The sequence below is a fragment of the Salvia splendens genome, chromosome 21, assembly GCF_004379255.2.
Source record: "Salvia splendens isolate huo1 chromosome 21, SspV2, whole genome shotgun sequence".
Lineage (NCBI taxonomy): Eukaryota > Viridiplantae > Streptophyta > Magnoliopsida > Lamiales > Lamiaceae > Salvia > Salvia splendens.
The window spans coordinates 6784019-6807707 of NC_056052.1; the positions used below are offsets into that span (position 1 = coordinate 6784019).

General features: G+C 38.4%; 4 protein-coding genes across 7 annotated transcripts; 3 read left to right on the plus strand and 1 right to left on the minus strand.

The window, feature by feature from the left end:
- The first annotated feature begins 1453 nt into the window (after positions 1-1453).
- On the plus strand, positions 1454-6138 carry LOC121784654 (phytochrome C-like). Its single transcript, XM_042182849.1, has 4 exons — positions 1454-4025; positions 4486-5308; positions 5410-5706; positions 5785-6138. The coding sequence occupies exons 1-4, from the start codon at positions 1991-1993 to the stop codon at positions 6008-6010; spliced, it is 3381 nt and encodes a 1126-aa protein (XP_042038783.1). The 5' UTR covers positions 1454-1990; the 3' UTR covers positions 6011-6138.
- Positions 6139-6625: 487 nt separating this feature from the next.
- On the plus strand, positions 6626-13142 carry LOC121785436 (transcriptional adapter ADA2-like). Of its 4 annotated transcripts, none has more exons than XM_042183857.1 (13): positions 6626-6867; positions 7361-7419; positions 7511-7689; positions 8709-8774; positions 8941-9066; positions 9155-9230; positions 9444-9504; positions 9599-9657; positions 9804-9914; positions 10269-10491; positions 11270-11480; positions 12158-12478; positions 12646-13142. In XM_042183857.1, exons 1-13 carry the CDS (start codon positions 6815-6817, stop codon positions 12835-12837), a joined length of 1737 nt encoding a protein of 578 aa, XP_042039791.1. In that variant the 5' UTR covers positions 6626-6814; the 3' UTR covers positions 12838-13142. The 4 variants fall into 4 exon arrangements, with proteins under 4 accessions (XP_042039791.1, XP_042039794.1, XP_042039793.1 ...); XM_042183860.1 differs by having other exon boundaries at positions 12655-13142; XM_042183859.1 differs by having other exon boundaries at positions 9810-9914.
- A 1530-nt stretch (positions 13143-14672) lies between these two features.
- On the plus strand, positions 14673-17890 carry LOC121785308. Its single transcript, XM_042183695.1, has 2 exons — positions 14673-14835; positions 15441-17890. Exon 2 carries the CDS (start codon positions 15538-15540, stop codon positions 17683-17685), a length of 2148 nt encoding a protein of 715 aa, XP_042039629.1. The 5' UTR covers positions 14673-14835; positions 15441-15537; the 3' UTR covers positions 17686-17890.
- Positions 17891-18310: 420 nt separating this feature from the next.
- On the minus strand, positions 18311-23515 carry LOC121784783 (heat shock protein 90-6, mitochondrial-like). Its single transcript, XM_042183010.1, has 20 exons — positions 23320-23515; positions 22939-23121; positions 22778-22851; positions 22346-22471; positions 22176-22269; positions 22001-22084; positions 21718-21861; positions 21516-21629; positions 21374-21433; positions 21195-21269; positions 21009-21113; positions 20668-20808; positions 20489-20581; positions 20308-20385; positions 19892-20146; positions 19712-19814; positions 19225-19399; positions 19016-19121; positions 18841-18930; positions 18311-18757 (listed from the first exon to the last, which is right to left on the minus strand). Exons 1-20 carry the CDS (start codon positions 23407-23409, stop codon positions 18593-18595), a joined length of 2355 nt encoding a protein of 784 aa, XP_042038944.1. The 5' UTR covers positions 23410-23515; the 3' UTR covers positions 18311-18592.
- Positions 23516-23689: the final 174 nt, after the last annotated feature.

Below are 23689 nucleotides of genomic sequence, written 5' to 3' on the forward strand. Positions count from 1 at the left end.
CGGGAACGCGGCCCCGGGACCGGCCTGGGCCGTGACTCTCCTCCGTGTAACGCATGGGATGGGCCGGGACTCGCGACTTGCGGCCCGGCCTGGCCCGGCCCGCCGCGTTACAGATGCTCTTAGGGCTGGAATAAAAAAAGCTAAAATGACAGTTGAAAAATGAATTTGTTGTTGAATTTTGAGACCCAACATTTTTGCTCTTAAGAAGGTACTTTCTATTCTATTGAAAATGAAACGTTTTTTTGTTGTCCCATTAAAAATGAAATATTTTCTAAAATGGAAACAATATCATCTCTTCTTTTTCCACTTTGTTACTTTATTCTCTTTTCATTAACCCCCAAAACAACAGTACATAAAATCTCGTGCTAAAAACAAAATGTTTCATATTTAATGGGACGGGGGAGTATAATTTTGAGACAAGCATTGTGAATTTTGTTGAATAAAAAGTTATTTATTTTTGTTTACCTTTTAAATTTACTTTCTTTTCTTGGAATCCATTACTACCTCAATCTCACTCAAGATGACCACAGTCTTGAGTGACACGGAGTTTTAGGAAAAATTATTTAGTAGAATATAATAGAGATGAAAGATAGTTGGGTGTTTTAACGAGGGAGGAAAGACGAATTTGTTTCCAAATATGGAGGGTGAACATCGTAAGTGAGACAAACTAAGAAAGAAAGTTGAACATCTTGAGTGAGACGAATGGAATACTTTTTAAGATATAATTACTTTTTGAGAAGGTAAATGAAAAATATATCTTTTCGATTTATCTTCTCTCTCTTGGAGATGCTCTTAATAACAAAACTTCATTTTTTAAAATTACATGCTGAAAAGAAATATCTTTCTTGATAAGGGACGAAGACACCTCAGAGCCATGATCCGGCGGACCGGCGGACCTTCTTGCAAAAATGGGCCTAAATGGAGATGGCTTCCAACGTATGAATGACTGCTCCCTACCGAGACACCTCAGAGCCATGATCCGGTTGGATGAAATGGGAGTTCCCAACCTCCGCACCTAAGAAGAAGACCGCGACCCATCTCAACAGCCCTACCGATATGATCCACTGAACCGTGCGCGAGATTGGACACCGTAGAGTACGTAGGTGTCGAGCCATCCAAGGCGTGCCCCCGTCCTACTCTATAGTGCTTCTTTAATTTAGTGTTCTCTTGTAGCCCGTGTGTGGGATTTGTTTGAACTCATTGTAATCTTTGGGGTTTTTTTTGGCAATATAGGGATGAGGGACTCACGAATCCTCCACTGTGACGGTGTTTGATTAAAAAAAAAGGGACGAAGATAGTAATATGTGTATTAATATTATCTGAATACTATAATTACTGTGTATCTTTATTTTCTTCCTTTTTCCCATTTTATTTGTATTTTTCCTCTTCTTTTAAAATTAAATGTATGTTAAATTTTATATGTACATATAAAAGTAACAAAGTTATTCAATGATGCGACAAACATACGAAGTGAAAGTAGAAGCGGTGCTGACATTGAGAGGATTACTGTGTAGTGATGAGAGAAGAGTGAGTAACCGCCATTAACAAACTTGCTCAACTAATAATCTGTATCAACAACAACAATCATGATTCCATCTTTGTCGATTGATGCCATTGCTACTGCTAATGTATATTCTTCTCGCAGTGACTTTTATCACTTTCATCCATACCCGACTCGAGTGACTCACTGACTCCGGTCTTTATTCCTTCTCGTTTCGCCATCAATTAAGTATATTTGCTTTCTGGATTCCATTTATCTTTCTAAAGTAAAGCTTACTTGCTGTTTTGCGACAGCTCTGCTAATTTGTTTCAACAAAAAATATCCTACTTCGATGCGGTTTACCTTGTTTTTCCTTTTCTTATCCTTTCCCCCCAATTTTGTGTAATTGGAATTAGGAGATTGGGCAATGTGTGATTGGAAGGGGTTTTTTCATTTTTGTTGATTGTTTGGATATGTTGGTGGACTGAATTGAGATTTGGGAAGGAAGCCATGTCGCAATCGACGACGAAGAAGAGCAGCTGCTCTAGGGGGAGCTCTGTCAGGTCCAGGCCAGGCGCTCGTGTAGTGATTCAAACCCCAATTGACGCGAAGCTCCATGTGGATTACGAGAAATCCGAGCAGCAGTTTGATTACTCCGTTTCTGTTAATGCGTCTAGCGATGTTCCTTCCTCGACGGTGTCTGCTTATCTGCAGAAGATGCAGAGGGGGAGCCTGATTCAGCCTTTTGGCTGCTTGATTGCTGTTGATGAGAAGAGTTTCGGTGTGCTGGCGTTTAGCGAGAACGCCTCGGAGATGCTTGATTTGGCCCCACACGCGGTTCCGAATATTGAGCAGCAAGAGGTTTTGAGCTTTGGTGTTGATGCGAGGACTCTTTTTCAACCTTCTGGTGCTGCTGCACTGCACACGGCTGCCAATTTTGGGGAAGTGAATGTGCTGAATCCGATTTTGGTCCACACGAAAAGCACTGGTAAGCCCTTCTATGCTGTTTTGCACAGGATTGATGTTGGATTGGTTATAGATCTTGAGCCTGTGAATCCATCTGATGTGCCTGTGACTGCTGCTGGGGCTTTGAACTCTTATAAGCTTGCAGCGAAAGCCATCTCTAAGCTGCAGTCGGTCTCGAGTGGCAATATATCGCTCTTGTGTGATGTGGTGGTTAGAGAGGTGAAGGATTTGACTGGTTATGACCGTGTGATGGTTTATAAGTTTCACGAGGATGAGCACGGGGAAGTCATTGCAGAGTCGTGTGGCCCTGACTCAGAGCCCTATCTTGGGTTGCACTACCCTGCCACTGATATACCACAAGCATCGAGGTTCCTCTTCATGAAGAACAAGGTTAGGATGATATGTAATTGCTTGGCAAAGCCGGTTAAAATAGTGCAAGATAAGGCATTGGCTCAGCCCCTCAGTCTTGCTGGTTCTGCCTTAAGGTCTCCACATGGCTGTCATGCCCAATACATGGCAAGCATGGGTTCCATTGCATCATTGGCCATGTCTGTAACCATAAACGAGGAGGATGATGATGATGAGACTGATAGCAATCAGCAGAAGAGAAGGAAATTGTGGGGTTTGGTGGTTTGCCACCATTCCAGCCCCAGATTTGTACCTTATCCGTTAAGGTATGCGTGTGAGTTCTTGATTCAGGTTTTCGGTGTTCAAATGAACAAGGAGGTTGAGTTGGCTGCACAAATGAGGGAAAGGCATATACTGCGAACTCAAACTGTGCTTTGTGATATGCTTCTTAGAGATGCCCCAACGGGGATCATAAATCAGTCGCCTAATGTGATGGACCTTGTTAAGTGCGATGGAGCTGCACTTTACTACCGCAAAAAATGCTGGTTGCTTGGAGTCACGCCCACAGAGGCACAAATTAGGGATATTGCTGGATGGCTTCTAGAATCCCATGGTGGCAGTACTGGATTGAGCACAGACAGTCTCATGGAAGCAGGCTATCCACATGCCACGGTTCTTGGTGATGCTGTATGTGGAGTCGCTGCTGTGAAAATTACTTCCACTGACTTTCTGTTTTGGTTCCGGTCACATACAGCAAAGGAGATCAAGTGGGGTGGTGCGAAACATGACCCTGTAGAGAAAGATGATGGGAGAAAAATGCATCCACGATCATCTTTTAAGGCTTTCCTTGAGGTGGTGAAGAAAAGGAGCCTACTGTGGGAAGATGTAGAAATGGATGCAATCCATTCATTGCAGCTTATATTGAGAGGATCTTTGCAAGATCATGTAGCAGATGATTCCAAAATGATTGTGAATGTTCCAGCAGATGACACAAGTATTCATAGGGTGGATGAGCTTCGTGTTATTACAAATGAAATGGTTCGCCTCATTGAAACTGCATCCATACCTATTTTGGCTGTAGATGCATCTGGTTGTATCAATGGCTGGAACAGTAAAGTGGCTGAACTTACTGGCCTAGATATGGGAAAAGCTCTTGGCACACCATTCATTGATCTGGTAGCTGATGATGCGGCTCAGAGGATGAAACGCATGCTATCCCTAGCGTTAAGAGGTGATGTACTTCCATATTTCTTTTAACTCTTGCTCGCAAATTTCATATTTTCTTACCTTTAGCAATTTGTATGTATGTGAGTATAGATGGATGCAATTTTCTTACATAACAACTTATGTGTTCCCTCTTTCTCTCATTCTTCATCTCATCCATGAAAATTATAGATAAACTCACAAAATGAAATACCAACTGTACTTGAAGTGGGTGAAAGGATGGGAAATAAATTTAGAGAGGAAAGGATAGATGTCTTTTATTTGTGATCTGGAGTCAGTTAAGACAATGTGTCTTGCTGAATTTTGGCTTTAACTCTGTTCCAAAATGAATATTCTTCAGAAACCAAAGCTGTGCGATTGGTTCTACTGACCTTCAATAAACTATGGATGTTAATTATGTGATACATACAATTGTTATACCCTCTTTAGGTATTTAGGGGTTGAAAAGACCTTTTGTTTCACTGCAGGCAAGGAAGAGAAGGATGTGGAGATAAGACTAAAAGCATTTGATTCTCAGGAAGACAAGGGTTCTATCATCTTGGTGGCTAACGCATGTTGCAGTCGAGATGTGAAGGGAAATATAATTGGTGTTTGCTTTGTTGGGCAAGATGTTACTGGAAATATGAGGATATTGGATAAGTGCAATAGGGTACAGGGTGATTATGTTGGTGTTGTGAGGAATCCTTGTCCACTGATTCCTCCTATCTTTATGATGGACGAGCAAGGACGATGTGTGGAGTGGAACGAAGCTATGCAGAAGATTTCTGGTGTGAAGAGGGAGCAAGCCATTGACCAAATGCTTGTTGGCGAGGTGTTCACGGTCCATTCTTTTGGGTGCAAGGTGAAAGATCAGGACACGCTAACAAAGCTCAGAATATTACTGAGTGGTGTTATTTCCGGGGGGAAAGAAGCTGATAAGCTGGTATTTGGTTTCTTCGACCATCAACATAAATATGTGGAAGCATTGATTTCAGCAAGCAGGAGGATGGATTCACAAGGTAAGATCAGCGGAGTGCTGTGCTTTCTTCACGTCGCTAGTCCAGAACTTCAACGCGCTATAGAGATGCAAAAAGCGAGTGAAGAGGCTGCTTCAGATATTCAGACGAAGTTAGCCTACATCCGCAGTGAAATGAGAAACCCATTGAGTGGGATAAAGCTTGTTCAGGACATGATGGGATCCTCCTCTGATTTGAGTAAAGAACAGACACAGCTACTCCACACTAGCAAATTGTGTCGCGACCAATTGGCCAAGATCATAAGTGATACTGACATTGAGGGCATCGAAGAAAGGTATGTATGTATAAATGGGTTGGTTGGTTGGTTGGTTGATGATTTTACCTGAAAATAAAAAGAAATCTATTTTTGATAAATATTTTGTTTTGTTTGTCCAGCTACATAGAGATAAACTCAGATGAGTTCAATCTGGGGGAGGCGTTACAAGTGGTAATGAATCAAGTGATGAGCCTGAGCCGGGAGCGAGAGGTGCAGATCACAAAGGAGGTGCCGGATGAGATGTCAAGCATGTACCTATACGGCGATATATTGAGAGTCCAGCAAGTCCTGTCAGACTTTCTAGGCAGTGCAGTGTTGTTCACTCCTGCACTTGAAGGATCAACAGTTGTTTTAAGACTGGTTCCCAGAAAGGAGAGCATAGGGAAGGATATGCATGTTTTCCATCTCGAATTCCGGTAATAAACATAGACTGAACAAAATTCTAATTTTTTTTTTAAGGAGAATGAGAATGTGGTTTGTGGTTGGATGAACAGGATCAGTCATCCAGCACCAGGAATCCCAGAAGAGTTGATACAAGAGATGTTCTATCACGACAAGAGCGGATCATCATCAGCGTCTTCATCCTCTAGGGAAGGTCTGGGACTGTACATGAGCCAGAAGCTGGTGAAGATCATGAATGGCAGCGTGCAGTACCTTAGAGACGCCGAGCGGGCGTGTTTCATTATCGTTTTGGAATTCCCAGTAGCAGCTGCTAAATGATCGCACCATCAAATTCATCAATCCAATAATTAAGCTGTCAAATATTATTCTTCTCCTTCACTTGTGTATATATATATATATGTATGAATGTATCTGATTTTATTCAAAATCGTCTATACTTTTTCTAACTTCTAGTCACTAAAATCATCTAACAGTTTATGTCTCAATTATTTTTCCTAGTAGCAAATATCACAATATTAAATGGAGTATGTGATATGTTTTCAGTTGAGTTGTTCAGAGGAGCAACCCAAGAAGACGTGTCGTTGGCCCGGTAAATTATTCCACGGCTCCGGTTTTGAACCAAAATAAGATGGTTCCGTTTTCAAGTCAAAATTGATGGTAATTTAACAAGTGCACAAATTGTTCTGGCCGGTAATTTAACAAGCCAATTCTGGTTTGACTGATTTACTTTGGTTACAATTCAAAAATTGAACCAAAGTTTCATATTTACTTTTAGAGTGAAATGAACCTCGACCTTTTGGATTAAGAAAATTATCTTACCAACTAATCTACGCCTTATTCATCGAACCGTTGGATGAACTAAAACGTCTTAACATAAATATCTAAAAAAATCTAAATAAAAGAAGAAAAAAGAAAAATAGATAATAAAGAAATTACGAAAAGTTTAGGGGCAAAAGATTGAAATACACAGTTTGGGCAGCAGAGCGAAATTTAACGGATTGATTTTGCCGCTTTAATTGTGAGTGTCGGATCCGACACAACCGCTTCGCACCGGGAAATTTTGATTTGCTACGGATTTCCCCATAGATTGGAGCCCTAGAAACCCTTAAAATTTGCACCGGGATGGGACGTTCACGCGCCGCCTCTCAGGCAACCGCGGATGACCCTGGACAAAGGTTCGGCTCATCAATTCAATTTAGCTCACGGTTTCTCAATTTATTTCAATTTCTTATTTACCACGTGCTAATGTTTGGATGCTTTAATTAACTTTTGTTCATTTGAGCTTTAATTATGTTTTTGAGCTGGTTAGGGCTGCAAATGAGTTGAGCTCGTTGTAGTGCATAATCTGTTAATGAACCAAGTGGTTTTGCTATTTGATCTTATGTTAGATACCTTCAGAATATTAGACTTTTACTAGCTAGCAAAATGAAGCAGCATTACAGACTTGCTAGATATAGTGACTTATGAATTTGAGCAAAAGTAAGCAGCTTTACATCTGTAGCATATGGGTTTTAGCTAAATGAAGTGCAGACCTTTTATGGATTGGAGGAACTAAAGATTATATTTACTATGGCCATTCAATATTTTATTAGTATTAGACATTATCTTTGAAGAAATCCAGTCAAACACAATTTGTTCAAGAGTTTAAATTCTACATTGAATTTTCAGTCGGTCAAAGAGAAAACGCACCGCTCAAAATGTGGAGAATATAGATAGCGCACCTCCTGGTATGGCGTTTGTTATGTTGACCAATTATGAATGTCACTGAAATAGATTTCTGTCCTGATCTTATAACTATTTAATTTGTGTCTGAAAAAGTTCCAGGAATTACTGATGGAAAGAAGGCTCTATACCATTGTAACTACTGCAACAAAGACATTTCTGGAAAGACTCGGATCAAGTGTGTTGTATGTTCTGACTTCGACCTCTGTGTTGAATGCTTTTCTGTTGGCGCTGAGGTCTTTCCTCACAAAAGCAGCCATCTTTATAGAGTTATGGTGAGTTAAATTTGATAAATCCTTTATTTCCCTCTGTTGGTTTCGGTAATACATTCTTGATGATACCTTTAATCTAAATTTTGCAAAGTTTTATTTGTTCCAACAACTTGACCAAAATACCATCACTCACATGGTTATTGACACGCCAAGTTGCTGCAACCAATTTCTTGAAAATAAGGGAACCTTGTCATTTTGTTGCTGCAATTGAAAACCGTGTAGAGCTTTTGGAGTATAAGGGACATTGGGCACAATAGATGTAACACAAGGGAATCGGGTGCATAATTTCTGTATCAAAAGGGCATCTTGTGCATCAAACCCTATTTCCTAATAAGATTTAATGTGACTTATAAAACTAAAATGACAAAAATATTTTTTTACATTGTCAACATGAATGTTTTTGCCTCCATTATTCAGTATTCATGTCACATTAATTGTTGTTCTCCTTCATATCATGTTTATAAAGAATAATACTTCACACAAAGCTTTATGTGCATCAATGGACTTTCTGAGTTTAGTTGTCTCGAGGAATATCTGAAATTTATGGAGGTAATAAATTGTTACTCCCTCCGTCCCATTATTTATGACAAGTTCTTTTGGGCACGAGTATTTAGGAGAGTTGAAAAGTGGTGTGAGGAATATATATTAGTATTAAGTTGTGTGAGTAATAAAGGTGTCTTAAAAAACATGCTATGTTATATAGGACGCCCTAAAAAGGACTACGTGCCATGAATAATGAGACGGATGGAGTATATGGTACTGGTCAACTTAATACTTTATTGGATAGTTCTCATAGGGAACGATGATTCAGATATTACGCTTATGGAAGTTGTAATGTTAGTATTTGAAGTTGATGTTGGCAAAACTGCTGCAGTTAACAATCTGGTTGATAACTCCATTATTAATTCCTTTGTTCTCTGTATGCCTGTTTATTTAATACTGGAATCAGAATTTTACCCTCTCATGTGGTTAATCTCTTTCTAGTTTCTACCATGTGTGTTATATCATTTGTGTTTGGACAGGATAACTTAGCATTCCCCCTTATTTGTCCTGACTGGAATGCAGATGAGGAGATGTTACTTCTGGAGGTATTCTCTTTTATTCTTGGAATTACACGTCTTTCTACTGTGGAAGTTCATCAAAAAAATAATCTTCGAGACATATATTCAGTTTTAATGTTTCCTCAAAATATTCTGTCTGGACAGCTTGTTATCACAACCTATTCCTATTACTGAATTTAACTTTGTTCCACAGGGAATTGAAATGTATGGACTAGCAAACTGGAGCGAAGTGGCAGAACATGTTGGAACCAAGAGTAGATCACAATGTATTGAACATTACAACAGGGTGTACATGAATTCCCCATGCTTCCCTCTTCCGGTATATCATACTGTTTTCCACACTCGTCCTTTGTCTATATGCCTCGAAAAGCATGAGGTTAAGTGTCCGATCTTGCTGATTCCAACAGGACATGTCCCATGTGATGGGGAAGAATAAAGAGGAACTCCTTGCAATGGCCAAAGAAAACGATGAAACTAAGAAAGGTAGCATGGGTGCTTTTTTTTGTCTTCTGTTTCGGTAGTTTGTTTAGTCCTTTGTTAATTGGAATATCAAGCTTTCACCCCACACCTTGTTTTCTAACTCAAATCATATGTAGCTTCTTGGTAAATCATATATTGGCGTTTTTTTCCTGGTTTTGAACAAAGGGTAATATGTGTTTATTGATGCTTTCAATAATTAAACATAAATTACCTCAGGAGCTACTATGTCTGGAGAAGTTGATGGGAAAGAAGCGTCACCTTTTGCTGCAAGAATCAAGTAAACATGCAGAGTTTTTTTTTGTGTTTTTCTACTTTTACACCTCTAATCTTTGTTGTGAAATCTATGGTTCTATTTTATTTTATGGGGGCAGAATGGAAGATCAAAAGAAAGAAGGTCAAACAGGGCGTTCTTCCTCAAGCATCTCTTCTGGTACATCTCATACTTATGGAACTGGTTGTCTTATCATTTCTGTACCAAAAAGCTCTTGTGCAGATGGTCAGGGATATATTATGTTATTCTTTGGTTATGTGTGTGTGTGTCATAAGTTGTTCAGTCTGATTGATTCTTCATTTCAGAGGCAGGCACTATTGCAGGTTCCAGCGGTGCTAAAATGGCAACAGGGGCCGGTAAGAGGACATCTGAGAAAGCCCTCAGCAAGGATGGTCTGAATGTTCCTAAAGTGGAAGGTGTGCATTCTCACGAGTTGCTTCTCCAAAGCAACCATTTAGTGCTCACTTCTTGTGATTGAGTTACAAAATCTACATTTCTATCATTTCCATTTTAGTGCCTGCATATGCTGGTTATCATCTATTTGCAAACAAATGATAACTAGTTGGTACAATGTTGAATACATGTGTGCATTTTGCATTTCAGTGGTCTGGTGCCAAATTCAGTTGTTTATTTAGTCGGGGAACAACATTAATACGCTGAATCTTTGTGTTTTCTCTTTTCTGGTTATAGTAGAAGGATAGGTTCTTATGTATAAGGCTTTCTCTATCACTGTATCTTAATTAGCTTACCTGTTATCGTTATATCCACAGAGCTTCACTTGGACCGGAGCATTGGTGAGAAGAAACCAAGGACATCTGATAATGAGGGTGTTTCAATGAAAGAATTGAGTGGATACAATTCTAAGAGGCAAGAGTTTGAAATTGAGTATGACAATGATGCTGAGCAGTTACTGGCCGATATGGAATTCAAAGAGACTGATACTGACGCTGAGCGTGAACTGAAAATACGAATTTTGCATATATATTCAAAACGGTGAATTTAGCTACTGCTTTTCATTATGCTGTAATACTTGAAATGGGTGCAACTTGGGATGAAATGCTAGTTATGTATTGGTTGGATTTTCTTGGCATTTTGTTGAATCACTAAGATACCAATGACTTGATTTCTGAACTAAATGGTTTAAGTACACATTCACAGATAGCCAAGTTAATTAAATGCAGGGACCCAAAAGTTCAGACCAATCTCATTAGAATCGAGTCTACACTCAGAGGGGGGCACTTGAGTAGGGCAGTTATTTTATTTTATTATTGGTGTACATATTTTCTTATTGCAAATTAGTTAATTCCATCATTATTTATTTATGGACCGTGAGCTCCTGCATGGGTTTCGTGCTTAGGCTAAATGAATAGTTTCTGCCTGCTAATGGGGAAAAACTCTAGGACCCTAGTAATCATCGAGTCACGTCGCAGCTCGTATGCAGGAGAAGTTCTTGTGATTGTTGTTTTCCTTCGGTCTTATTCAGTTCAATAGTTATTCTTCATTAGTTCTGTTTATTATTTTGGCGTTCTTATTCACTCTTATCTCAATCTGAATTCTAGATCATATAATTCACTAGTAAATGATCCTTTCTCTCCCTGCCCAAAAAGCAAAGAATCTATAAATACTCCCCATCCATTGTTTAGTTTCAGTTGAGACATGCTTGATAGTGTTTGTTTCTTCTTTTTTGAAGGCATGCTTGATTGTTAAATTGGTGGTATTAGCTCTGTCATTTTCTTTTCTTGGTCCTCATATATATCTATCACTTATGTAGGCTCGATGAAAGGAAACGTAGGAAGGACTTCATTTTGGAAAGAAATTTACTATATCCTGATCCTTTTGAGAGGGACCTTACAATGGAAGAGAAGGAACTGTGCCATCGGTATCGAGTATTCATGCGATTTCACTCCAAAGAGGAGCATGATGAGTTGCTGAGGAGCGTTGTCGAGGAGCAGAGAATTTTGAAGAGAATAGAAGATCTTCAGGTATGTTACTCTGTTATGCTGTTAATAAAGCACACTGTAAGGCTACATTAATAGTCTATATCCATTTATGGCAACTTTTTTTCTCCTCTTTTACTGTTGTTTATGGGTCTACCATCCATTACACAATTTCAACTACTTTTTCTCCTTCTCTCTTACTTTATCAATTATGCATTAAAACCCGTGCCAACCCCAAATGGTCTATTTCTATGGGATGGAGGGAGTATTTTATTTTTGTGATACACCTTAGGTTGGTATTTGAACCTTTTTACATTAGTAGATAACTGAACTGGGAGCAGCTCACTATTCAGTAGCTATACCTTCAATCATAAATATAGAAATATGCATGTCTATTCAATCAACTGGTTTCAGATCTATATATACAAAAACAAAATTGTTGAGCAAATTTTCCCGCCTAAAATTGGAGCCCAAGATTTGTAGTGACTATTCAAGACAGAAGCTTTCCCACCAAGTGTTCAGGTCAACTTTAAGACAGAAAATAATGGAGACCATCTTAAATTCAAGGTTTGCCCAGATGGGCATGGTAGAACCAAATTTATCAGAACTAATTCTTTAACTTTTGCAGTGCGAACTTCATGGTGTATGCGTGATATCTAGTAGTCATCTCGTGAACATGGTTGTTGTTTTACTTTCTTAAACCAATACTAATGCTTATGCAGGAAGCTCGAGCTGCTGGTTGCCGCACAGCTTGTGAGGCCGAGAGATTCATTGAACAGAAAATGAAGAGGGAATTTGAGGAAAATGGCCATCGAGTGAAGGAAAGTTCTCAGGCTGGCACTGGTGGCAAATATTTGCAAAGGATCAATCATCAGAAAGGAGATCAGGATACTAGTAGCCCCAGGGGCGGGAACAAGAGCCCATCTGTATTAGATCCTGTTGGAAAGGAGTCCTCATCAAATCGTAGAGGATTAACTGGTTTCGACGTCTCTGATAAGTGGGATGTGAGTGGGTTTATTGGAGCTGATATACTCTCTGAAGCTGTAAGATTTTATTCTTGTAGCATCCAGCAATTTATTTTTTGCCGAATAACTCCTAATAATGTTCCTTTTTTCTGTTCCATCCTTCCTTTCCCCGGCTATCCCACACACACACAAGCATCGGTTCTGTGACTTTTGTGAAGCTAACTGAATTGCTCACGCAAACGCAGGAGAAACAGCTATGTGTGGAGATTAGAATCTTGCCAGCACACTATCTCAACATGCTGCAGACCATGTCAATGAGGATTTTAAGTGGAAACTTAACCAAGAAAGCCGATGCGCATGGCCTGTTTAACGTTGATCCCGGCAAGGTTGATAAGGTATACGACATGCTTATAAAAAAGGGGATTGCTCAGGTATAAATCACACACAAGTATTACATCTACCTCCAAGTATAAGTTACTTGAGAGATCTGCAAGTGGTTTGGTATGGGAGGAAGATGGACCAATGTAGTTATTTATGCATATAACAGAAAATAGTGAATCCATTCTCAACCAAGTTGCCATTATATGGTTGTATTATCTTACATAATAAATACTTGCTATGTAACTGGTTGTTTTTAGAAAGGGTATGCTAGTGCTGTATATTAAACAGCAACTAAGATGGATGTTGGATGATTGTTTATGACCAAAAAATATTTATGCATTTTTTTCAGCGTTGGTTGGTATTGTTTTCTGAGATAGTATTTGTGAAAATATGTTACTTCCATTATCATTTTCTGAAAGATAAATGATTGATTTTGTCCCATCATTTGAGGCATCAAAAAATCCCATCATTTAGGTAATTACCATTTAATACTTATTGTTTCATTTTTGGGAATTATGTATGTGTCATGCAAAAAATTTCAGGCTATCGAAATATCGATGTGAAAACTAAAATTTATTTTTTACACATCGATTGAGTAGTCGATGCGTAACTTTGGGCAATTGACGTATAATTTCAATTGTAACATTGATATTTCGATTATCATAAATATTTTGCAGGACATTATATTTTTTAAAATGAAATGATGGATACTAAATGGTATGGGATATTTTTAGGTAAACGCCATGAGATGAAATTCATCCTTTATTGAATTCTTTTCTCAATTGCACTCATTTGTGAAGGTGACTAATGGGATAAAGATTTCCTTTTTATATGTAAGCAATCAACAACAAATAATGCAGATTCCTTTCTATTACAGTGAAGCGATTGAGATAGATTAAGAAAATAGTATGGCATCTATTAGAGAAGCATTAACAATTAATCAACTTATAAAGTATCTTATCACTGTATTCATATGTGGTAGTACAAGTTTCTTTGTCTATGCAGAGAACTTATGTTGTTTGCTTTTAGGTTTAATATGTTAGTTATGAATAGTGTGTGTGTATTCAAAAGAAAAATTAGACAAAATCCGCATTAGGTATTTAACATGTGTTAATGTGGTTTATAACCAAATTAACGAACTCAGAATTTTCTAGTATTGGAAAAAAGTTATACTGGTTTTCATACAAAACATGCATCTACATAAAGTGAATAAATCATTTGTGAAGGTGACTAAAATTCCTAAAACTAGTCCAAATTATAATTCAAATTCAAATTAAATAGTAATGTATTTATAGTTCTATTATTTATTGTGGATTGTATTTATACCCTTTTTTACTTGTCTCATGAATTTTAATCCCGCAGTCTAACACCAGATTTTAACATGGACTCTAGCCAATGTCTCACAAAATAGTGCCATTCATAATCATATTAATATACATAAGAAAATGTGGTATAAACAATCAATAACAATATTTTTATTTTATAATTATAAATTATAATAAGATGAACCCACTTGTCCATGTTACTTTCCTTCTCCCTATAACCTAACATCAGAAAAAAGGTAATGAATTATCATTCCTATTTAATCTTTTACTACTAGTACTATCTAGCTAATAAAATTTTAAAATTAACTTTTTCCAATTTTGATTTATTCTTTTTTTACTTTAAGCTTTTGGAGGGGGTGCGCACAGCGCACAGGGCGCACAATTAGTTTAGTCCATATTATTAATTACAGTAAGTACTAGCCATATTTTATTTTATCTTACTTTCAATCATATTAATATGAGTATTAATATTTAATAATTGTGAATAACATAAACTTTTATTTATTCGATCTTTTTATGCAGTATGTTTATTTTTATTATATATATATATATGGATAGATATTTAACAAATTTTTAACTAGAGTCGTTGTAGTTCTACTCCTACCTTAAACAAAACTCTCAAACAGTATTTTTTCTAATTAAATTTTTTTTTAACGAAACCTTCCGCCGTCGGCTGCCGGAAAATTCTTCTCAGACTATTTGTGCTTTCCTGCTATGAGATAATTTGTTGTAAGTTTGATATGTTTAATTTTTCATTTCTGAAATTATTTTTGTTAGTTGCATTTTGTACGGTGAATTAATATTTGAGATTAAACCCTAGATTTGGTGCGGATCTGATGCTATTTTTCTCGGATCAGGAAAATCTATGCCTGGATTATTCCTAAATCTCTGTGAATTTGTAATTTTTTTCGTTTTCCTTTTTCAGTGAGTTCATTTTCAGCTGAAAATGGCGGAATACTAGTTTTTTATTTGACTTTCCTTTTAGTAATATTCTCTCGCTTAGATCTTTGGTTGACGAAGAAAATGTGCTTACATTCAACTGATTCAGCTTGAATTCCGCTCAACATAAAAAATAAAATTTAGAAAAAATTTAGCCTGAATTCTTTTTGACTAGGGTGCTTGCTTGGGATGTTGTGTTATAAATTTGTTCATTGTCTTGAGTTTTTGGTGGTGGCTTATTTTTAAAAATAGTTGTTTGAAATTGGCTTCATCTGTTATAGTTAGAGCTGAATTATAAATAATGCATTTTTTGTGGACTCGTTATCGTTCTTGGGGACTAATGTTATTTTGTGTTATGAAAGAGGATATTTACAATCTGTTTCAATGATATGCAGTAGTAATGGTTGTGTTTCGAACTGGATGCGGATTGTTACCGAGTATATGCTGCTTGTAATAAGTTTTGGAACTTGAGTTTGGTTTGAATCTGGATTTATGATGGAATCATACGTAGAGGAAGCTTTAAGAGCTAAAGCCAATGCTGAAAAGAAATTCTTGGAGAGAGACTTCATTGGTGCGAGAAGTTATGCCTTAAAAGCTCAAAAGATGTGTCCTGAGCTGGAGGGGATATCGCAAATGGTGGCCACTTTTGGAGTCTACGTATCTTCTGAGGCTAAAGCTCACGGAGAACTTGATTTCTATTCAATTCTTGGACTGGATCCATCTGCAGGAAAGTCCAAAGTAAAGAAACAGTATAAGAAGATGGCGGTACTGCTCCATCCTGATAAGAACAGAACAGTTGGAGCTGATGGAGCATTTAGACTTGTATCTGAAGCGTGGACTCTTTTATCTGATACCAGTAAAAGAAGCTCCTATGATCAAAGGAGGAATTTGTTTGCTGCTGGGTACAGTGCTGGGGCTGGCGCTTACGACAATTGCTCCAAGTTTCCACCTTCTCTTACAAGACGGGATACGTTTTGGACTGTTTGTACATCCTGTCATGTTCAGTATGAGTATCTTAGGAAGTATGTGAACAAGAGACTTTCTTGCAAGAACTGCCGTGGAGTCTTCGTAGCTGTTGAGACTGGGTTATCCCCAATTAATGGAGCTTTCCCATATAGCAACTACTCTTATACGCCTGAGAATGGTTATGCAAGTCATGGTTGTGGGGTTTCGTTTGTACCTAAAACTACATATCATGCGCCTAGTGGGCCCACAGGTCATCATACTGGACATAAGCCTGTTTCTAATATATCATTTCAGGGTAACTCGTCCGTGGATTCTGTTGGGGTCATAGGCCCTAACGGGCTGTCTACATCATCCTTTGTCTTTTATCAAACCAGTGGAGAGGCAGGCGTAACCAAGGCAAATGGAGATCATATTAGCAGGGTAAATGCTACAGTTCAAATGTCGTCTGATGGGCATAGTGGTTTCAGGGATGTGTCAAAACCTAAGCGTGGTAGACCAGCAAAGAAGAGAATCGTAGATTTTGGGAGCTCATATACACATGCACATGAAGAAAATCACCTTACTGCTGCTGCAGAAGCAAAAACGGCCACAATGAACGTATCATCTGAGACTTCAAGTAGACGCTGTTCAGCTACCCCTGTAATTGATACCAGACAGTTGTTGATTGAAAGGGCAAGATCAGAAATCCGTAAGAACCTTGAGACGATGAGGTTGGCTTCAGAAGCTGCAGCAGCCGAAGCTGAGAAGAGAAAAGCACAAGCTGCAGTTGATAAATTGAATGAGACAGCTAAAGTATCACAACCGGAACTGAAGAGAAGTGCTTCTATGTCAATAACGGTTCCAGACTCAGACTTCCATGATTTTGACAAGGATAGGTCAGAAGAATGCTTTAAGCCAAAACAGATATGGGCCTTGTATGACGAAGAAGATGGTATGCCTCGCTTATACTGTCTTATTCGGGAAGTCATCTCACTGAATCCTTTTAAGATCTATATTAGCTACTTGAGCTCAAAATCAGACTCTGAATTTGGGGCAGTAAATTGGTTGGATTCTGGGTTCACAAAATCTTGTGGAAGTTTTAGAGTGTTCCACTCAGAAATGGTTGAACAAGTGAACATCTTCTCTCATGTTCTGAGCAGGGAGAAGACCGGTAGGGGAGGGTGTGTAAGAATCTATCCAAGATGTGGAGATATATGGGCTGTTTACCGCAACTGGTCACCGGATTGGAACAGAACAACCCCAGATGAAGTGAGGCATGAATATGAAATGGTTGAGGTTCTTGGCGACTATTCGGAAGAGAAGGGCGTGTGGGTTACTCCCCTCGTAAAACTGGATGCATACAAGACTGTATATCAGAGAAATGGAAACACTACTGCCATTAGATGGATCCCTAGGAGAGAGATGTTGCGATTCTCACACCAGGTCCCATCTTGTTCGCTTAACATCCAAGGCGCTTCTAACTTGCCCGAGGGTTGCTGGGATCTCGACCCAGCTGCAACTCCAGATGTGCTTCTTCGAGGAGAGAGTGAACTTGTTGGAAATAATGCAAATGCAGAGGCAAGTCCAGCTGAATGCATAACAGCAATGGAGCTATTCCTAGAACGAATGGCATGTGGGGAAGGAGAATTTGTTCCAACAAAATCAATAGCAAAAGTTCTAGAAGAGCTCAGTTAATGGTGGATGTACATATTTAAAAACAGCCTAAGCCTCTCTAACCAATCAGCTTTATATATATTATAGTATTTTGTTGTATTCAGGAATTGGACTTTTTGCCTCTCACGCTCATGTAACTCTTAAATTATAGACCCAGATTGCTACTGCTCATTGTTTTGGGTTTCAAATGATTGAAAATGATTTGATTGTTTCTACCAGTCAAATACTACTTCCTTCCTCCAGCCTCCAGCTTATGATAGTTGACTCGTATTCTTTTTTGGGTAATCCTAAGGCAGTTTAGTTATTTTCTTTTTTAGCAAAAACCTTATCCTCTCTCGTCCTTTCTTCTCCAAATAGAGTATACATTAAAATCTTCCATGCCATGTATGGAGAGGATATGATAACTCTCTTTCCGTCCCACATAGGAGTCACATTTGGTGTGACTTGTGAGCACGAATTTTAAAAAATGTAAAAAAATAGTGGGTTATAATAGAATGTAAGTAAAGTAAGTAAATGGAATGTAGAATATACTTATCATTTATGGTAAAAATGTAACACTTATTGTAAGATGGAAGGAGTAAAACATTTCAATTTGTGAAGAATCAAAGGAGAAGAGAACTAAAAGGTCCTTTCTCGACTGCCAGGGTTCCCAATTGCATTAGGTTTTTATTACTTAAACATAAATCTTCTAACGACGAACAAAGCTGCAAAACAAGGAGCAATGCAGCAGTAGATATTGTCATTACACGTTTATCTCTCTAAACCATTCTTCTACCAAACTCATAACCAGAATAACATTACCAACCACAATTGCTTCTTATTTTAGTAAAGCTAGACTGAGAGGTTTGCCAAGTCGAAAAAACTCAATAACCACCACCATAACTTCAAAAAATGTCTCACCTTTTATCTGCACACTAGAGCATGATTATCATTTTTGAGCATTGACTTCTGCAGGCTCAACAACCTCAGCTTCGACAGATGTGGCGTCAACTTGTTGCTGAGAGTGAGCAGCAGTAGATGAACCCCACTTTCCCAAAAGTGCCATGTTCATCATCTCATAAATCTTTCCTCCAAGCTCAGCAGGACTCTCAGGCTGCAATCATTCAAATTTTACATTATTTCAGATAACCCATCAAACTTCTCTATCTAATTGGGGAGAGAAGAACAAGTACTTACAGTGAAACCACTGGAAAATAGAGCTGTCTCGTACAACAGATCAATGGCCTTCAAGGCATCTGCATCGTTTGGACTACTCTTGCAAGCCTCCTGCAACATTTTCAAACATAGAGTTGAGATGTGGAAACAGTACGTCTCTGGTATTGAAATGTTGTTACTCAGCTATCAATCATACATTTAAACTTTTGATGATAGGATGTTCTGGATTGATTTCAAGAACTCTCCTGCCTTTCATAAAATCAAAGGAGGATGTGTCACCAACATTTTGTGCCTTCATAAGCCTGCAATGAGTTTGATGACAAACATAAACAGAGAAATCAAGTAGAGATCTACATATGCATATTTGTATAAACATGCATGCTTGTGTGGCATAACTCAATTCACCTTTCCATATTTGCAGACCAGCCAAACTTGCCAGCTGCAAGGACACAAGGTGATGTTCTGAGACGGTTTGAGACTTGAACACTAGCAACTCTCTCACCCAACTGTTTCTTAATCCAGTCACAAGTGCTGCCAAACTCTTGCTTCATCTCTTTATCTCTTTCTTCATCCTTGTCGCCTGCAATAATATCAGTCTTACTACATAAGGAATCCAAAAACAAACAAAGCATATGATCAACAATCTTTGAGAACACATTAGCAACTGCACATCAAGAGAGTGCACCAAGTGAAAGAATTATACACATCCAACAAGCCACAGAGCATGGTTAATACAGACAGGTAGACACATACAGCAAAATGAAATGTCAACATACTATGGGTAACATCTAACTCCTAAGAAACAAAGGAACGGATAACCAGTAGAGCTTTAGAGACTTAAGCAGGAATAATGGAGACAATCAATCCCACAGAGCTAATCAGTTATACTAACCCAGATCTAAATCTTCTTTGCTGATATCAACAAAGTTCTTGTCCTTGTAAGATTTCAGATTCTGGATAGCAACCTCATCTATAGGGTCCACTAAGAACAGAACCTGCAGCAGAAAAGAAAATTGTGGTCATCAAGAATGTATGCAAATACAAGATAGATAGTGTAGAAGATTTAGAACACCTCAATATCCTTTTCGACAAGTTTCTCCAAGAAGGGTGTATTCCTTGCACTAGTTACGCTGTCCGCCGCAATGAAATAAATATCTTTCTGATCAGCTTTCATGTTGTCAACATACTCATCCAAGCTGATAACATCCTCCTCGCTTTGAGATGAAAAAAATCGAAGCAACGGAGCGATGCGTTTGTGGTTCTCACGATCCTCGATGCAACCTAATTTCATGTGTTTGCCATAATTCCTCCAGAAATTCATATAGTCCTGTATATAAGAAGTTAAATGTTTAAAGGATACATCATAAAAAGTCTATTCTTTACTCAGCAGCAAGTCCAAGTGACAGTCAATGTTATCTAAATTTAACAGATATAAAATGGAAAGGAAACACAATCAAAACAAAAGAGATTAAAATGGTACAGATATACCTCTCTATCATCACTCAAAGATATGCCGAGGATCATGTCAAAGGCCTTGCGCACCAGACGTTTCTTCATAATGCGAACCTAAAACAACAAGAACTAGAGTTAGGTAATTCATACTCACACCTCACACGCACGGTATAATATTATATATGCGACAAGATAGCCTCTTATCCTATACACTTACAATACGACTTTCTTGAAGGATTTCGCGTGAGACGTTTAGAGGAAGATCATTTGAATCAACAACACCCTTGATGAAGCTCAAATACCGTGGGAACTATTGCATAGGAGAGGAAATAAATATGAGTTACGAATACATTAAGTAAATAATCTGGATATAAAGACCAATTATTTTTCTCTCACCAATTCACCATCAAAATCATCAGATATGAATACTCTTTTTACAAACAGCCTTATATTCTTCGTCTTGGGGTTGATCATGTCATCATTTCCTGAGGCTGTCATGGATGGCACATACAGGATAGACCTAAACTCCACCTCACCCTGAAACCAATGAAATCGAATAAATATCACTATCTTGCATTTGTGATTTTATAACATATTCTACTATATCCACACACAAAATAAAGAGTACTACAGAGAAATAACAGAAGTATCATCTGAACAAAAGTGGTGGAAAACAGACATCAGATGATAGTGTTCCAAACAACAAAGAGACTGATGTCAGAAGGCAATTGTGCAACCTCGGTCGTAAAGTGTGAAGAGGCAAGGGGTTCTAAATAATCGTTAAACGTTTTCTTGTAGAACTCGTTGTAGTCCTCCTTTGTAACTTCTTTAGGGTTACGCAGCTGCATCAAAATGAACTATTAAATTCTGAAAGTTAGCAGCTCTAGTAATGAAACACAACATAAACTGATAAAAGGGCTAACCCATATTGGCTGTGTCTCATTTGTAAGCTCCCAATCCCAATATCGCTCAACTACAGTCTTGGTCTTCTTCTTTTTCTGTTACATCACAAGCATAACAAAATTTTCACCCTCTGAAATTAAACAGCATCATTATTAATGACAAATAACTGTTATAAAATAATCAAGTGTGTGGAGAGTGCCTCGGTTGTCTCATTTTGCTCATCCTTGTTAGCATCGGTAGGCTCCTCATCAACCTCAACCTGCAAAAAGTGTTGTACTGTGAAGCTCAAAATAGAGGGACCAAATCAAAACAAAAAGGACCTCTATATTTTGTAAACCTACCTCTTTCGTGTATCCCTTTTCTTGCCATGTGTAAATTGGGAAGGAAACAAATTGTGAGTAATTCTTAACAAGCTTCTCGACTCTTTCTGGATGTGCAAAGCCTTTATCATCATGCTGAAACATTTTTAAAAAAAGAAATGAATACACGGCTCTAGAGCCCATAAATGAAATGCAAAAAAGAAGTATCTCATGACTTAAGCACCTTAAGATATAGAGTGAGACGGGTCCCCCTTGGAATAAGCTTTGCGGGATCAGTCTCTTCTCGGATGGTATAGGAACTAGAGTTTGCTTCACTTTCCCATACATACTGCTTATCGGACTTAGGGCTCTTCGTTGAGACCTCAACCTTTTACCAAGAAAGTACAATAGGAGTTAGCACCAGCGTATAAGGGAAAGGGAAAGGGGATGGGAAAAGGGAAAAAGAAAGGCTATAGTTAAGAAGAGTGTTCAAGAGTAAGAATTAGCTTCAGGGTGATGGTGCATACCCTCTCAGCAACAAGGAATGCTGAATAGAATCCCACCCCAAACTGACCAATTAAATTGCTGTCAGCACCAGAATCCTTGCTATCCTATAAAAAAATAATGTAAGCAGTGAGTTTTTCTGAATCAAGATTCAAGAGATACGAATAATAAAATGTTACTATCAGCAGATGGTTGCACCTTCAAAGCCTTCAAAAACTTAGCAGTTCCACTTTGTGCAATAGTACCAAGACAATCAACAAGTTCCTGCCTAGTCATGCCAATCCCAGAATCTCTGTACGGAAAATCAGTTAATTAGGAAGAAAGACAGTATGGATCAAATCAAGAGGCTTCTAATTAATAAAACTTACGTAAGTGTAATTATTCCGTTATCTTTGTCCGTCTGGATACGTATGTCAAGATCAACAGAATCCTTCAAAAGATCAGGCTGAGTGACAGCAAGGAAACGCAGCTTGTCCAATGCATCACTTGCATTACTGCAGGACCAGAAAACCAAGGATTTCAGAGGATGAAGAAAATAGAAAACCACAGGTACGAATATAAAAGACATGTATTGCTCGAGGACATGCAATCCTGATCCAACTTGTCTAGATATCAGGAATTCTCGAGCCACAAGCATGTGAGAGACTATAGTCTACTTAAAACAGCACTCAAACCTAAAATCTAATGCAGTATCACCGAATTAATGTGACAGAGAACATCAACAGTACAATTTCCATCTAGCCAATATAATCCACTTCAATATGAAAAATAATGGCAGGTAGATGGACTGAAAGACGTGCCTGATAAGCTCACGAAGAAATACATCCTTGTTGCTATATAAGCTATTCACAATAAGGTCCATGAGGCGGCTAACCTGCCACAGATAGCATACAAAAGAAAACATGATGAACTGCCCTCAAATACTACAATTAGAAAGGTATAACTTTCGACATAAATTCACCTCTGCTTGGTACTCATATTTTTCAGCTGGTGGAGGTGGACTAGAGGCAGCAGCAGTTGTCTCATACCGACACCCCATAAGAGGACCTTTTTTCAGATTAAATGATGTGGTGGCACCAATAGCTTTGTTTCCACCAGATGTCAGCACAGAGCACCATCTCTTTGTTGGATCACTCTCTCCAGACTAATCAGCATGGAAGATTGGGAGTTATTATCAACAAAAAACAGCGCCAGTATTGGGTGTACACTCAATTTTAAGAAATAAGATGCAATTTATGGAAAATTTTCCCAAGCAGATACATACAGCACAGTAGTATTGAGGCAGAATCAAAATTGTGAAATAAGTAAATGCAGACATATAAAAGGAGAAAGAGGAGCATACGAGATGATGTTCGAGCGAATAAATGGGGCAATGGCGAGCAGCGCCGCTGCGGAGGACGGCGGTGACGGAACGCCTGGATAAGCTGTGCATTTTGGGAGATTGAGAGAGGATTGCAGCAGATTTGGAGAGGTGGTTTGTAGGGTTTAAGAAGCAGAGGAGGGTTTTAGGAGTGTGGAAATGGAAGGTTCTGGAGCAGAGATACAGAGAGAAAGAGAAGAGTTTTATTCCTTGGGCCTCATGAATAATGAGCTATTGGGCTGGGTTACAATATATGGGCTTTTGACCCATCCATATAGGGGGAGATTGATTTTTCAAGAGAGAGAAAGTAAACTTATTTGGCAGAGTATTGAATACCCATAGATAGCCATAG